General features: G+C 49.0%; 1 protein-coding gene and 1 pseudogene across 2 annotated transcripts; both read left to right on the top strand.

Moving 5' to 3' along the window:
• The first annotated feature begins 648 nt into the window (after positions 1-648).
• On the top strand, positions 649-1,134 carry LOC308562193 (GTP cyclohydrolase 1 feedback regulatory protein pseudogene; annotated as a pseudogene). Its single transcript has one exon. The product of its transcript is annotated as a GTP cyclohydrolase 1 feedback regulatory protein pseudogene (transcript).
• Positions 1,135-4,849: 3,715 nt separating this feature from the next.
• On the top strand, positions 4,850-6,988 carry RHOV (ras homolog family member V). The gene is made up of 3 exons (XM_081137133.1): positions 4,850-5,204; positions 5,388-5,446; positions 5,648-6,988. Exons 1-3 carry the CDS (start codon positions 4,997-4,999, stop codon positions 6,089-6,091), a joined length of 711 nt encoding a protein of 236 aa, XP_080993259.1. The 5' UTR covers positions 4,850-4,996; the 3' UTR covers positions 6,092-6,988.
• The last annotated feature ends 9,484 nt before the right edge of the window (positions 6,989-16,472 follow it).

Below are 16,472 nucleotides of genomic sequence, written 5' to 3'. Positions count from 1 at the left end.
GGGACATTAGCAGTTGAAAGAGGTTTCAGAGGGACATTAGTAGTTGAGATCAGCTGGATGCAGAGAAAGACAAAGAGAAGCTGAGGCTAGGGCTGGGTGTGGGAGAGCAGGCAGGGCAGCGAAGCCCAGGAGGCAACCTGAGCCTTGGGGAAGGGAGGTTGATGTGGAAGGGGTGGAGCGCTGGCTAGCGTCCTCTGGTTCCAGGGTGGCACAATGAGGCACAAACCCAGCCCAGGCCACTGAGGTTGCCACAAACTCCCTCCCAGGACACAAGCACACTGAGTACAGAAAAACCTCTGGAAACCCAAGTAACTGGAAATCTCCCAAAGTGTGCAGCCTAATTATTGTAGTATTATTATCATTAGTATGTTGGTAAATAAGCAGGCTTTTCCAACTTTATTGAGGTATTATTGACAAAGAAATAAAGTATTAAATATAAAATTCTTTTCTTGCAACCTCTTTATTTCAAAGCCTCCAACCTACTCCTCTGAGTCTGTGGGTGTTCTGAGCCCAAGGCCTGATTTGGGGGCCTTGGAGTGGAGTATGCAACTAGAAAAAGACTGCTGGACGCACCTGGATGGGCATAGCTAGAGGCCAGAGCCAGAGAAATGGGACTCAGGGCAGCAGGTTGCAGTCCCCAGGCCCGCGGGGACTAAATCCTAAGCCCACGTTGGGAATCTCGCCAGGACGTGTGCACCATGCCCTACCTCCTCATCAGCACCCAGATCTGCATGGAGGCGGGCCTCACCATAGTGGGCAATGAGTACTCAGATCCAGAGCTGATGCAGCATTTGGGTGCCTCAAAAAGAGCTGTCCTGGGAAACAATTTTTACAAGTACTACGTCAACGACCCTCCTCGAATAGTCCTGGACAAGCTGGAACGCAGGGGCTTCCGTGTGCTGAGCATGACAGGGGTGGGCCAGACACTGGTTGTGGTGCCTGCACAAGGAGTGACCCTCACACTGAGGAGCGGACAGGGCACCCCTTCTTCCAGTGGTTGCCAATGGGCCCTGATCCCAAGCCCCTGCCTCACTCACTGCCCTGCCCCCTTCCCAGATTGTCATTTCCCCTCAGTCCAGCACCACTAGGCAGTGAAAGGCCTTCTCTGAAACCTGTCTCAGCAGGGGGCAGGGAGGGCAGGCCCCTTGCCTGGTACTCCCAGTTGCCCCTCCACCTTCAGACCTGGCTGAGGGTTCTGGAGGAGTCCATGCTCATGGGCAGGCTGAGGGGCTGGCAAGAGCCAGGCTGCCTTTGGCCAGGAGCATGGTCCTGGGACTGGGCGGGTGAGTCCTGTGTAGCTAGTCCAAGCCAATAAAGGGCTGTGATGGAAAAAAAAAAGAAAAAGAAAAAGACTGCTGGAGGCGCACTTCACTCACAGAGACACTTCCTCACTACTGGTGTTCTTTTGTTAACCCTTTTTTCAGCAGAAGAAAAAATATGGTGGAGGTAGGGGAAGATTTCTTTTTTAAAAAAATTTTTATTGATTGATTTTTAGAGGAGAGAGAAATGAACTTGTCATTCCACTTATTTATGCATTCATTGTATGTGCCCTGACCAGGGATCTAACTCACAACCTGGGAACCCACAACCTTTGCATATCCGGACGCCACTCTAACCAGCTGAGCTACCCACCCAGGGCTCTTTGGATTTATTCTTGCTGAGCTGAGGTTTGGCTGTTAGATTTCCCAAGGTAACCAATTTCAAATAAGATAAAGAATGAACAGAAATGCCTAAGAATGTAACCACACCTGAGGGTGGACCTGTGGATTCCTGATTTTGGGACTGTCTGCTACTTATTAGCTTCTCTGATCTTAGCACAAGTCCCCTAACTTCTCCGGGGCCCTGTATACTCACTCTTCTATCCCAGCAATCTCACTTGAGTCCTTCTGAGACAAGGGAAATAAAGCACTTTCATAAGGCTAAAGTCCTCTGCAACTGTGTTGGGCATTTTTGAAACAAAAATGTTATTACTGCCACGATTCAATGTCAGGGCCACATTTTAGTTTTTTGGTTTTCTTTGGTTGTTTTCTTTGGTTTTCTGTTTCAGAAACCCATCCATCACACATTACATTTAGTTGTCATGTCTCCTTAGGCTCCTCTTGACTATGGCAGTTTTTCAGACTTTTCTTGTTTTTTTTGACCTTGGCAGTTTTGAAGAGCACGGGGCAGGCATTTTGTAGAATGTCTCCCAATTGGAACTCTGTTGTTTTTCTTATTAGATTGGGTTTCCTGTGAGGAAGACCAGAGGTAAAAATGCCATTGCATCACATCATATCAAGGGTACCTACTATTAACTGGACCTTAATCTTGATCACCACGTGAAAGAGTGTTAAGGGTTCCCCACTGTAAAATTACTCGCCCCCCTCCCCATCACTTCATACTGTCCTCTTCGGAAGGAAGGCACTATGCACAGCCCACACTTAGGGCGGAGTATCTATATACATCATTTGGAATTCTCCATGGGAAATTTGTCTATTATCCCCCTTTTATTTATGGGTTCAATCATTTATTTATATTAGAACAGACCTGTGGATATTTATTTTATACTTTGGGCTACAATCCAATAGTTCTTTAATTTGTTGTGACGTTGTTCCAGATTGGGCCTCTGGAAGCTCTCTCAGTTGGCTCCTGTGTCCATTCGTCATATCTCCATCTTCCTGTTGTTTTATTTGCTTAGCACTTCCTCACTTTCTGTACTACAAAATGCTCCAGGCTCATCGTGTATATTTCCTGCCCCAGTGCTGGAATCAATCATTTCTCCAAGGAGAATGTCAGGGGCAAGTTTAAATTTTAGCAAATGTGTTATCTGGCTGGAAAGTGATCTGACAGGTGGGCATAAGACTCAATCCACCCTTAGGAGGGTATTTTCCCAGCAGTAGCAGCCAGAATTGCAAGTCCTTAGCTGAGAAATAGGTGACTCACCAGTTCCCCAGGTTGTCTCCTCCCTCCCCCTCTTCCTGACAACTCTGTCCCAAAACCAGCTCAGACAGAGGGACCTAGGTCAGAAAGTGTCCCCACCCATGGGGCTAGAGAAGAATGGCCTGTCTCAGGCCAAGTCAGGAGTTTTACCTATGCCCAGCAGACACCTCCCCCCATTTGTGTATTATTTATACTCCTCCTACCTGCAGAAAGGATTAAACAGGATTACCCTTAACTTTACAGTTACAATTAAACTATTATTAAAACTTGGGTAAAAGGACAAGAGCACTGTGAAGAAGGGCCTGTGTGTGTGTGTGTGTGTATGTGTGTGTGTGTGTAGTAATTTTGTCCCAACACCTGGGCTGGGGCAGCTTGCCTAGGTTCCCTGAATCACAGATTACTAGCACCAGAAGGGCTTTCAGAAATAAACACGCTTCACTGTCATTTTATAGCACTGACATGGATCAAGTGATTTCTCAGGAATCACTGGAGGAAGAGAGGCGGAGAGCTGATGCTCAGAGCAGCACACAGATACGGGGCAAAGGATTGCCCAAATGAGCTAAAGAACTAGGAAGACTGCAACAGGGCTCCTGATGTTCAAATCCCCATTCTTGCCTCCTTTTCCAGGACAGTAAAAAGAACAGTTTTTGAGAACTTCTGTGGGATACAATGGCAAGACAACACTTTGGGGCCTCTTTCACTTGCTAGATGAATAAATATATGTGGATGTGGCTGAGAAGTCCTTGGGACTATAATTAAGGATTATTAGCATCCCCAGATATTTGGACATAGGGGATATAGGATGTAGACATGGGGATAGAGAAGTGGATAGTGGGGATCCTACCATTTCCCCACAGTCAAGATTTGAATGGTTAAATTGGCATTTAGCTGTTGTCCTCAACTTTTGAGTACAATAAAAAAGAAGAAGAAAGTAAGAAAAAATAAAAATCAGGAATTCTGAGACTTTCTCCAAGAGATTCAGAGATTTGGACTTGTGGGGTTTTATACTACCAACTGTTTAAGAAGTAGGATTTTCTCTTTTCTTTAATATTCATTCCCTTCTTCCTTTCCCATACTCTCCCTGCAACAACTCATGATGACACATCTTGAACGATTTTTGTATAGGCTGAAATGAAAGACTACCTTGGAGTTCAGAGAAAGGATTCTGGGCCTGGTGTCACTTGGTGGTGCGGCTGCAATAGAAATGAAATTAGCATCAGGCTACTACTCTTCACTTGCTCTCTTGGTGACCTTCCTAGGGTCACCTGCGATATCTTGTCTCAGTCTGTAAAACTCCTTCTAGGGTAAGGACAGTGGGTGGCCCAGAACAGCATGTGCTTTTGATGATGATAATGAAGAAGAAGAAGATAATATTAGGGGCATTTTGGACTTAGAAAATTTTTAAATGAAGAATTGTCCTTGGAGATTACCCCCAGCTAGGATCTCCAACACCCTGAATTCCTTCAGCAGAGCAGAGGGAAGGTGTTAAAGGCCTGCCTTCCAGCCCAGTCTGGAGGAAGCTCTGCTTTGAAAGGGAGTACAATACATTCCTGCCGGTTGTGTGCACGCTTGAGTTTCTCTTCTGCCTCCTCAAGATCAGTATATTTTTTAAAATCGTTCTTTAATAAAAGTATTATCCAGACTTTTTAATATGTCAGGTTTGTTTTAATTTGAACACGTTTCATTTGAACTGGCAGCATTTTGTGTTCCGAAAGATAAACCCTCCGTATCTTTCTCCGACAGAATACCTAGCCCTGCCTCCTTGGGGCGATCCCTTGCGCGGTACCCGAGCTGCTCCGAGCGTCAGCTCCCCGCCCGCCTCCCCTCCTCGGGGTTGGAGATCCGCCGGCCCGGCGCGTGGGGCCGCTGCAGGGGGAGGTCCGCGAGGAGGCCCGGCGGGTGGGCGGGGCCAGGCCTGCGGGCTCTATGCAGATGAGGTGGGCGGGGCCCCACTTATACCGGCTGGTAGCGGCGGGAGACGCGGCGGGCCTCGGCAGACTCGCTCTGAGGCAGCCGGCGGAACCGGCTTTTCCCTGGCGCGGCGGAGCCTGGTCCCGAGCTGTCCCCGGAGCGGGCCATGCCCCCGCGGGAGCTGAGCGAGGCCGAGTCGTCCCCGCTCCGGGCCCCGACCCCTCCCCCGCGGCGGGGCAGCGCGACACCGGAGCTGGGCATCAAGTGCGTGCTGGTGGGCGACGGCGCCGTGGGCAAGAGCAGCCTCATCGTCAGCTACACCTGCAATGGGTACCCCGCGTGCTACCGACCCACGGCGCTGGACACCTTCTCCGGTACGTTCTACGCCCGACCGGGGGTGGGGTTGTGTGCGGGGGGCTGGGGCCGGCGTGCGGGCGGGAGGGCGCGGAAGCCCCCCGCGAGGGAGGCGGGCCCGGGCCCCGAGGTGGCGCTCGTGAGGCCTGTCGGGGCCGGGGACGCGGTCCTAACCCCGGCTCCCCTCCGCCCCGCCCCTCCAGTGCAAGTCCTGGTGGACGGAGCGCCCGTGCGCATTGAGCTCTGGGACACCGCGGGACAGGTGAGAAGCGGGAATGGCCTCTGCTGGCCTGGGGAACGGGGGTCTGGAGGCTGGGAGGACCCCGGATGGATCAGGAATGGAGAAGGCCTTGGGCTCTTGGTTTACGAGTCTCAGGTCTCCCACCCTGTGTGCAAAGTGAATTCCCGCTCCCTGTGATAGGGAATAATCCTACTAATTAATGACCTGGCCTTCCCATCCCAGGAAGACTTTGACCGCCTTCGCTCCCTCTGCTATCCGGATACCGATGTCTTCCTGGCCTGCTTCAGCGTAGTGCAGCCCAGCTCCTTCCAAAACATCACTGAGAAATGGCTGCCCGAGATTCGCACCCACAACCCCCAGGCGCCGGTGTTGCTGGTGGGCACCCAGGCCGACCTTAGGGACGATGTCAATGTCCTGATTCAGCTGGATCAGGGGGGCCGGGAGGGCCCCGTGCCCCAACCTCAGGCTCAGGGTCTGGCCGAGAAGATCCGGGCCTGCTGCTACCTCGAGTGCTCTGCTTTGACTCAGAAGAACTTGAAGGAGGTGTTTGACTCAGCCATTCTCAGTGCCATCGAGCACAAAGCCCGGCTGGAGAAAAAACTGAACGCCAAAGGTGTACGCACCCTCTCCCGCTGCCGCTGGAAGAAGTTCTTCTGCTTTGTTTGAACAGCTATGGCAGAGTAGGGAGCAATAGGCATAAAGCCACAGACATCTGGAACCTGGGGTAGGGGGCTACTGGCAGGGCCAGGCTACCCCATGAGACTCAGTTCCCTTCTGAACACTGTGGGGACAAGGGCCTCTAACTGCCCATTCATGCCAGGATGAGCCTAGAGCCTGGAGGAAGGAAGGCTGTAACTTGGATTTCTGTGGTCAAGGTTTACAGGAAAGTCCTAGCACTTTGATTTTCATGGGATGGTACTAACAGTGTCAGCCACCTTCAAGCAGTTTGGGATCCATTTCCCAGTTTGTTATCATGGGCCCTCAGGTGGGGCTGGCTGAATTAGGACCCGTTGTGGTGGTCCCTACCCCCTCCTTGGCACAGGGGTGAGGAAGAACCCAGGGAATAGCTGGACATCTTGGAGGGCTGGAAGACGTCCAGCCCTATTTGGAGAGAAGTTTGGGATGGACTGTGTAAGGTAGAAGTCAGTGAAATATTGAGAAGGACCAGAAAGTGAGGCCTTGGAGCCTTAGGACTGGAGGCAGGCTGGGGAGGAGAAGGCAGATCAGAGAGCTAGGCCTGGAAGGAGTAAGGGTGAGAAGAAGAGCAGAGAAGTGGGGCAGCTGAGGGGTAAGGCTGACACCTGGGCTGCCCTCAACCCCCAAGGCCAGGGGGGGCGGGGCTGATCCCTGGGAAGAACTGGGTCTCAGGGCTCCCTAGGCACTGCCCAAACTGGCTGGGCTAGGAGTGGGGCAGGAAGTGAGAGGCAAGGCCCAGCAGAGGAGGGGGAGAAGTTGCAAACCGGAGCCTGAAGGAAGAAGGGGCTGGGGGTCACTTTTTTCTCCAAAGTCACAGCCTAGAAGGTAGGGCAGTGCAGAGTCTGCAAATAAAGACTTAAGTTTCTGAATCTACTGGCTCTGTGTCATTTCCTGGAGCAATTACCCATTGCTCTCTTATAGCCCTCCTCAAGGCCCAACAGTGTGGATAGAGACTGCTTGGTTACCAAAGGACTGAGGCTAGATTGAAAGGTGGGGTCTGGGCTAGATGGGACAGTGTGATGGGAACCGGACTGGGGGGGCAGGTTTGGTGCTCTCCGCTTGGGGCTTAGCTGGTTCCCAGGAGAGCTAGCGTGGGAAGCAGCCTGGAAACGGGTTTCCCCAGGTGTCAGCGCCAGAGCTGCTTTCCCATGACCTCACCGGTTGGGTGGTGCCCCTCCCCTCTCCCCCTCCTTTCTAGAGCACCTTGCTCACTGCTAAGGCTCTGGGGCAATCCCGAGCCCTCTAACCCTCCTTCTCTGATCCTTCTAACAGTTTTCAGGGCCTAGGGGCTCAGGTTGGGGGCCACCTGTTTCAGAGCCTGAGCATGGAGGGACCCCATAGAGTCTAAACCTCAACCTGTGGCCAAACTTCTTGGACTTGGGTTGGTTGGACCCAGTCTTCAGCCACGACACTCAAAGTTCACATAAGAACCTAGTCACAGTACCGGTTGTCAACAATTTAAATAGAAGTTTGGTCTCAGAAATCCTGTGGGAGTGAGGGTTCATTTCATGAGGACCTTGAGAGGAGCAGAAATCCAGAGACCATTCCCTGGAATTGGAGCTGGAAGGAACTTTAAAGGGCACCTTGGGGGGGGGAACACTTTATTTTACCCATAAGGAAAGTGAGGCCCAGAGAAAAAAGGTTCTTGATATTGCCAAGTGGCTGTAAGAGCACTTTGCAGACTCTAGAGTTGGGTACAGGGGTAAGTGTTATTCCTGTGGAGAGGTATTTCTAAGTCATACCTCGTACACCTGCTAGGCAACTGCTGGGCCAAGTGAGCACTCACCCTGTCTCAACCCAGCTTCCTCTGTAGGAAGTTATAGCTGTGTGTGTGAAAAAGTGAATGGCTGAGGGACAGAAATCTCAGCCAAGTGAAACCTCAGATAATCCCCAAGTCTAGTTTTCGCCAAGATTGTCCTGCTCCTGCCCCACCAGGGCCCATCCCCCAGAGCTCCAGCCACCTCACCTCTCTCTGTGCCCTTGCCCATTCAGGTGGAGGTGCTGAGCTGCACACTGGCAGCCAGGGCCTGAGGGGGTCTCACACTCTAGCTCCACAGCCTATTGTTACCTCAGCTCAGCCTGACACATCCCCTGCTAGGGCAGAGACCTAGGTTCAAGGTAGACTCTGACATCAACCATGACCTTAGGCAAATCTTTTCCCTTCTCTATGCTTCGGTTTTCTTATTTGCAAAATGAAACACTAAGAGCTCTGAATTAGAGGTTTTCAAACTGCTCCAAGGAGTTATAGATGTACCATGGATTGGGAGAAGAAGCTTAATCAGATGACCTCTACCCTGCCCCCCCCCACCCTCAATTCTTCCCTTAGTCTCTGATGGTACCAGCATATCCACGTCACTATGTCTCCTCTCCTGCTGGGTCGCTGAGCCTGGCCAGCACCTTCATCAGCCTCACCCCTATGTCCCTGCCACTGCTGCTCCCTACTCCAGTCCCTCCAACACTGCTACCTTCCCTCTGGCACCTCCCCACTCGAGACTGTTACTAGCTCTCATTGCCAGAAATGAACTCCTAGCTTCTCATTTCAGCATTCAAGGCCTTCTCAAACCTGACCCAACCTGTGCCAGCCAGCTTGTCCCAGTGATTCCCACTCCCTGATCCCCAATTATTTCTTGACTTCTGACTCCAAGCCTTTGCTCTTGCCAAATCCTCTAGTTTGGAAAGTGCCCCTCACCCCATGCCCTGTTTTTTCTCTAACCGTCTTCCAGTACTCCCCTTTTCCAACTCTCCTTCTCCACACTGCTCTCTTGCACATTGAAGACACTCTGAATTTGGTCACTCACTCAAGTTATATCTCCTTAGCTAAACTGAGAGAGAGAATCCCATTCATACCTCTACCTCTGTACTCCCACAGGGTCTTGGGCTCAAGTAATGTTTGCTGCTGGCCCTTAAGAGATTAAGATAAAAAGACAACCAGTGCAGTTCCAGGTTTTTGTCACTGAAATCTGGAGACAGGTCTAAGAGCATGGCTTGCTGGAAAGGCCCCTGCAGGACCAGAGAAATTTACCTCTGGTTCCAAACTCAGCAGTTAGCTCTTCTACTACCTCTAACATGATCTCTCTCTACTTTTTTTTTTTTTTGGTTGTTGTTTAATTTGAGAGAGAGAGAGAGAGAGAGAGAGAGAGAGAGATTTGCTGTTCCACTTACTTATGCATTCATTGGTTGATCCTTGTATGTGCCCTGACCAGGGATCAAGCCTGCAACCTTGGCATATCAGGACAAAACTCTAACCAACTGAGCTACTCAGCCAGGGCTCTCTCTACTTTTCTGATAATGTTTTTATCTCTCTTTCCTTTGCCTCTTTTTCCCAGCTTTCTCCACTTTTAAATTTTGAATCTAAATTTAAGGGAATATTGATTACATTAACTGGATAAAATTCTGTTTCTTACATATACACTTACACATATGCCCTTGTCGATGTAAATTATTTTTAATGTCTGTGTAACCAAACTTTAGTGGATTTAAAATATATATTTATTTTTTTGATATAAATACTCAGAAGAATTAGAAAATTCAAAGAATTAAAAGATTAAAAATTTACTCATGGTGTTAACTCCCAAAGTTAACCTTTTGATAAACTTTCTTCCAGTCTTTTCTTGTATATATATATTTTAATCCTCACTAGAGGATATTTTTTCCATTGATTTTTAGAGAGAGCAGAAGGAAGAGAGAGAGAAAAACACAGATGTGAGAGACAAAATGATTGGTTGTCTCCCGTACATGCCCTGACTGGGGTGGAGACCAAGTCTGCAACCAAGGTACATGCCCTTGGTTGGAATCAAACCTGGGACCCTTCAGTTCGCAGGCTGACGCTCTAACTACTGAGCCAAACTGGCTAGGGCTGTATGCATATTTTTGAAATATTTTTTGTGATCATGTTGTATATACAATTTTGTAATTTTTGCTTTTTTCATTTAAAATTTTAACTCTTTTTCCATGTAATTATAAACTCTGACGAGAGGTTGTAATCATAGTGTCTGCTTACTGTTTTACCCTGACCATAATTTCTTCAGCTAGATCCCCATTTGGGGCATTTAGGTTGTTTAACTTTTTTTTCTATTATAAATAAGACTAGATCGACAGTTGATTATTTTTTCTACCATTGGTTGGTGACCACCTAAAGAAAAGAAGTTATTACCTTTGGCTTAGAGGCTGGGCCCCAATATAATCAATCCCAAGTTACTCTTGAGGGAGCTTGGGTTTCTCCATATATGTAACTTGTGGGGAGAGGCTCTTTCTATTGAAGCATTACTAGCAGATTGCAGGTGTTTAATAAATACTAAATGATTGCAAGGTGTATATGCATTATATATTTGTGTACAGGTACATCTCTCTGTGTCCCTGTTTTTGCTCTTGTGTATTTAAAGTGGGTATTGTCTTTGTGCAAAACTCTGAATAATCCCATATCCGTGCAACTCTGTGTATCTATGTAAATGTGGGTGTCTATCTTTATACAAGATGTGTATGGTCCTGTATGTGTGTCTGTGTATCCAGATGCCTGCCCTTAGGAGTGTGTATTATACATAATCCTATGTGTGTGTCTGGGTGTGTAGGTTAGTCTCTGTGCCCGCGTGTGCACATCTAGGTTGGGCCTAGTTTCTTGGGGGCTGTGTGTTTATGTGTCTGTGCCTGCCTAGGCTCAGTTCTGTGTGAATGTCTTTCTCCATGTGCATCTTCTGCTGGGTGTGTGTGTTGGGCCTGAGCAAGGCACGTGTGCCTTGCTTGCTTTCCCCCAGAGAGCTGAATGGTGCCCAGAGCAGAGGCGACACACCCTCCCTGAGCTCCCCATTCTCTTGGGAACCAGCTTGGGAGAGTGAGTGAGACCAACAGCAGACTGCGTCAGGAGCACGGGCCCCTTTTGCAACCAGCCCAGGCCCCAGGCAGTAACTGAGGCTCTCACAGGTCAGACCTGCCCACTATGACTGGCTGCCAGGAACCCCGGCTCCCAGCAGGGCTATGCTGTCAGCGCCCTCCTTGGGCCTGGGCCAGATCCTCCATGAGCAGAGCTCAGCCAGCTGAGGGGCCACGTCAGTCACCCTGTGGCAACAGCAGGGAGTGACTTCCTGGACCTGGGCAGGGCTGGCTGTCCCAGGGAACCATTGCTTTCTGTACCTGTGCACAGCAACACTTAGGCCACCTTATCTTCTCCATTAGCATCTTCCATTCTTACAACTGAACTTCAAGGTAGGCTAGATGGTTCATTTAAATTTTTTTTTTATTGATTGAGGGGGCATTGATTTGTTGTTTGACTTATTTATGCATTCATTGGTTGATTTTCTTATGTGCCCTGACCAGAGATCGAACCTGAAACCTTGGCGTATTGGGACAACGCTCTAACCAACTGAGCTGCCTGGCCAGGGCCCAGATGGTTCTTAGCTCCAATTTTCAGATGAGACCAAAGCACAGAACCACACCACCGAGGTAAAGGCAGAGCTGGGCCTTGGACCAGGGTTTCCTGACCCTGTGTCCAAGCCTCTTTCTAGTGTGCCACCTAGGGGAGGGGGGTCTGCTCCCTAGAAATGGTTCTCTTAAAGGGCAGGCTGGGAAGCGTAGTTTATGGGACGGACTAGGCTGTTGTAGTCTGGGGAGTGAGGCTGAGGGAGACAGGGCTGAGGTAGGGTGTGAGGAGAGACGTCAGCACTGAATCAGGCCTGCCTTCCTAGTGGAATGTTCCCAAGCCTTTCTCCACTGAACATAAGATTTGTCCCATAGCTGGGATGACCAGAGAATTCATTGTCAGACTCAGGGTATTTTTGAAATTGAATGGGAGCTCTATTAACCTGGGCTTAAGGTTTCCCTACTCGTAATCACTTTGGAAGGCAGAGCCAGTCGTTGTCACCAGCTCCATGGCCTCCTCGACCCTCACTTGTGCCAATCTGCCTCTGTTCCCAGGTGTCCAGATGCCTCCTGGGCTCCTTGATAGTGACGGCAGCAGGGGAGCCTTTGGGCCCAGTTTGGGCATAGGGGTTCCTGGGGCCACCTGAAGCTGGAAGGCAGCACAGACTTCACTCAAGGGTGCCTGACCTATGATGGCTTCCTCCCTCAGACCTGTGGCCATGTTCTGCTGCCACTGCCCATCTTCTCTCCCTGCCTAGTATCCTGCACCAGTTGGGGAGCAAGCAAAACCTGTCCCCAGAGGTCTCCCTCCAGGGACGCAAAGTCACTCTTCTGGTGAAGACAAGGGACCCTTGATTCCTGGGACTGTGTGCATTTTTCTACCTATGGCACCTCCTCACCCCTACCCAATAGGCCATGCGCTTTGCTGACCCCTCCGTCTTCCACGGGCCTCCTGTTCCAGCCCCATCCCTGACTCGCTGGGTGATTGAGTAAATTACTGCCTTCCTCCTTGTCTGAGTTTCTCCCAGTTATGAAGTGGGGCTAATACTCCCTGCCCCTCCCTGGCTCCCAGGGGACCTGCAGGAGTAAGCAAGATAATAGTGAGGAACTGATTTAGAGGAAGCTATCGAGAGCCAAGTAAGAAGTATCAGTGCTGGCCTGTGTTTACATGGGTGTGGACCTTGGGTTCCCAGCCTCCTGGGGCTTGGGACCAGCCCTGACAGCTTCTTGGCCTGGCTTCTGTCTCCTTTGTCCCATTTCCAGAGAAAGGACAGAAACCAAACCCAGCAGTCTGGTCGTCTGGAGATGAGACATCAGAGCAAAAAGTTTGGGGCTCTCAAGAATGCTGGCTTCCTGGCTGGGCTCTGTCCCCAACCGCTGGCTGTGTGACCTTGTGCCAGTCACTGCCCCTCTCTGGGCCTCAATGACTTGGCTCTGGCAGCTTCCCCCAGCTCAGGGGCCCTAGAGCTTGTAATGAGAGGTCAACATTATAGTTTTGGAATAGAAAATATCTTGTCCTCTAGTCCAAGTCCTTTACTTTTCATAGACCACTATGGATCCTCTCTGGGGGCCACAGACTACTCAAGTTCATAGACTAATTGCAAAGGGCATTATGCAGGCCCTGGCCAGTGTGGCTCAATGGCAGAGCATTGGCCTGTGCACCAAAGGGTCGTGGGTTCAATTCCCAGTCAAGGGCACCTACCTGGGTTGCACATTTGTTCCCTGGCCCTGGTGGGGGGTGTGCAGGAGGGAGCCAATTGATGTGTCTCTCACACTGATGTTTCTCTCTCTCTCTCCCCCTCCCTCCCTTCCACTGGTCTAAAAATCAATGGAAAAAATATGGGTGAGAAACCCATGAGGACATTTGGGTAACAAAGGGGATCAAGCAGGAGAGTGTAAGTGGAAGAGGCTCTGCCCTCACTTTCTGTTCTCTCCTCTCTAGTCTGCTCTGCTTCCCTCTAGTAATCTCCCCACTCCTCAAGTTCGCCTGTACATGGCCTATGCCCAAATCCAGGAGCTTGATGTCTCCACCAGGCCCAGACCCCCTCGCCTCTAGAGCGTTTGAGCCTCACCGGGATGTACCACAACTGGAACACTCAGAGATAACTGGATGGCCCGAAGACTACAAGATTTATGTTTTTGCTTTGTTCCTAGCCCTATTTTTTAAAAAAATATCTTTATTGATTTCAGAGAGAGGAAGGGAGAGAAAGAGAGAGAGTTGAAACATCAATGATGAGAGAGTCGTCAGTGATTGGCTGCCTCCTGCACACCCCCAACCAGGGATCAAGCCGGCAACCTGGGCATGTGCCCCGACTGGGAATTGAACCACGATCTCCTGGATCCTAGGTCGATGCTCAACCTCTGAGCCACGCCCGGCCGGGCCCTTCTTGCTCTTTTTATTCTTGGTCCTACTTTATACTCATGTCATAATTTATAGCCCCTTTTAAGCTGCCTTTAAATCCTTCCTCAGTAAGGCAAGGCATAGGCAAACAAAAAATAAGATGCCAACAATAAAATCAATATAACCAGTCTTCATCTGGTACCTAATGCCCTCTCACCTTCTGCCTGGCTCTCCTGAAGCTGCCCCTTCTCCACTCGGCCCTGTTACTGTTGGTGGCACTGCCACCCATCCAGATTCCCAGGACAGAAAATCTGGAGGCTCCACTGACTCAGGTTTTCCCTCTTCACAATCCAGTTACCAAATCTTGAAGTCTCTCCCTTCCTCAGGTATCTCTCTTCTTTTCCATCCCCACTGTTTCTATCCCATCTCAGAGTTTCATGGGCTGATGATTTGTTTCTTTCTAAAATATATTTGAATACCTGTTCAAAAAATAACTTTATATTACAAAAGCAATAGATATTCACTGTAGAAAATTTAGAAAATAAAGGTTGACAAAAAGAAGAACCTGTCATTTTATCATGAGAGAGAACACTGAGAGGACCAAAACCACCTGTCATTTTATCATGAGAGATAACACTGAGGACTTTTGGGTAAACATTTCTCAGTTTCATTTTGTCTTTTTAAACAAATAGCTTTTTCTCTTTTTTTCCTAAAACTCCACAACAAGGGGCCTCTAAGTTTATTTTCTTGGTCTTCCTGGTTTTGAGCTCTGCTCATAGAAACCCCAGGAACCACTGCAGGTGGGAGGACAGGCAGGCTCTCGCAGAAAGCCTGTAGGAGAGTTTGGGCCACCCTCTGAGCTGGAACTGAGCTTCCTGGTTTGGGGCTTCCAGGTGGCACTATTGATGACAACCCCTCCCAGGGGGAGCTGAAAAGTACCTTCCCAGGCTTTAGTCTACTTGTGGTTGGGTGGGGAAGGGAGTGGTCTTGTGCAATAGGGCAAACCACTCCTCATTCAGGGCTGTTTGTTTAAGTGAGCGGGATAGATTTGGGAGAAACAATCTGGTTTTTGTTAGTGTTTATTTCAACTGTTAGGACAAATAAGTTTTGGTGAAAACTCCCCAATATGGGTAAGGCAGGGTGGCTTATAAGAAATAAAATGATGGGAGTCCCAAAGTTGAATGCCTATAAACAGCAGGCTGTGTGGGGGCTGTGGACAGGTTAGCACCTGCCCAGCTCAAGAGGACCTGAATTTGGCACCTGCATTACTGCAGAAATGTGGGTTACAGATTGCCAGTCCCCAAGTTTTCATAAGAAGTTAGAAATGGATTTTTTAAAATGAAGTTTCCTGATTCTTTAAATGTTGGTAACTAACTACAGAAAGCACTGTTTGGTTCAAGGTGTGATTGCAGGCTTCCAGGTACAACCTTTCAGCTAGTCTTTACTGTACATTTGCTATGTACTCCACATAGGTTACCATGCCTTATTTACTGGGTGTGACTACCTCCCTCTCCCTGTGGTTCTGTCTCTAGTGATATGGCCTGCTTACTTGTTCATTTCTTTTTCTCTTTTAAATTATTTATTGTTTAAATTTTTAAAAATATATTAATTTATTCATTTTAGAGGGGGAGAGAGAGAGAAAGAGAGAAACATGAATTTGTTGTTCCACTTATTTATGCATTCATTGGTTTCTTCTTGTATGTGCCCTGGTTGGGGATCAAACCTGCAACCTTGGCTTATCAGGATGATTCTTTAACCAGCTGAGTTACCTGACCAGGGCCTATCCATTCCTTAAAGCTGAGTTTAGATCACCCCTTCACCTACTCAAATCCCCAAGTGCCCATCAATGTGGTCTCCACCCACCAACCTCCCAGCTTTCCTTCTCAGTGCTTGAGCCAAACTAAGCAGCCTGCTGGTCCCCAAACAAAACAAGATCCGTAATCTCCACTGCCCAGCTTTTGCTTACTATGATTTTGTTATGCCTGGAAAATCCATACCCATCTGCTTAACTTATTTTTATTTTATTGATTTTTTTTTTTTTTTTTTTTAGAGAGAGGAACATCTGTGTGAGAAACATTGATGGGTTTCCTCCTGCATGTGCCCCAACTGGGGACTGAACCTGAAACCTGGGTATGTCCCCTGACCAGGAATCGAACCCATCTTTTGGTGCACAGGGTGATGCTCCAACCAACTGAGCCACGCCGGCCAGGGCCTGCTCATCTTATTTTATACCTCCTCTGTGAAGCCTCAACCTCCTTCTTTTTATTTATTAATTTATTGGGGTGACATTGGTTAATAAACTTATATAGGTTTCAGGTGTACAATAATACAATACATCCTCTCTATGTTGTATTGTGCGTTTACCATCCCAAGTCAAGTCAACCCCCTTCTTAATCTCCATGGCTTCACCAGCCTCTGCTTCCTTCAACAGCCATTTGCCAAATACCTCATATCCACAAGCATGGGGGATGCTGAGATAAATAAGACCCCATCCCTGCCTTGAGGAGCCTCGCCCACATAAGGGCAGAATATACTAATCTGCCATGTCTGCTCAGCAGAGCTGTGTGAGCATGGCAGGATGGAGGGCAGCGATGAATTCTACCTGGGGAAACAGGGAAGCCTTTTTGAGGGGGATGACAGGGTAAGTAGGAGCTTTCC

This window comes from Miniopterus schreibersii (genome assembly GCF_964146895.1).
Source record: "Miniopterus schreibersii genome assembly, chromosome: 1".
Taxonomy (NCBI): Eukaryota; Metazoa; Chordata; class Mammalia; order Chiroptera; family Miniopteridae; genus Miniopterus; species Miniopterus schreibersii.
This window is presented reverse-complemented; position numbering and strand designations above follow the sequence as displayed.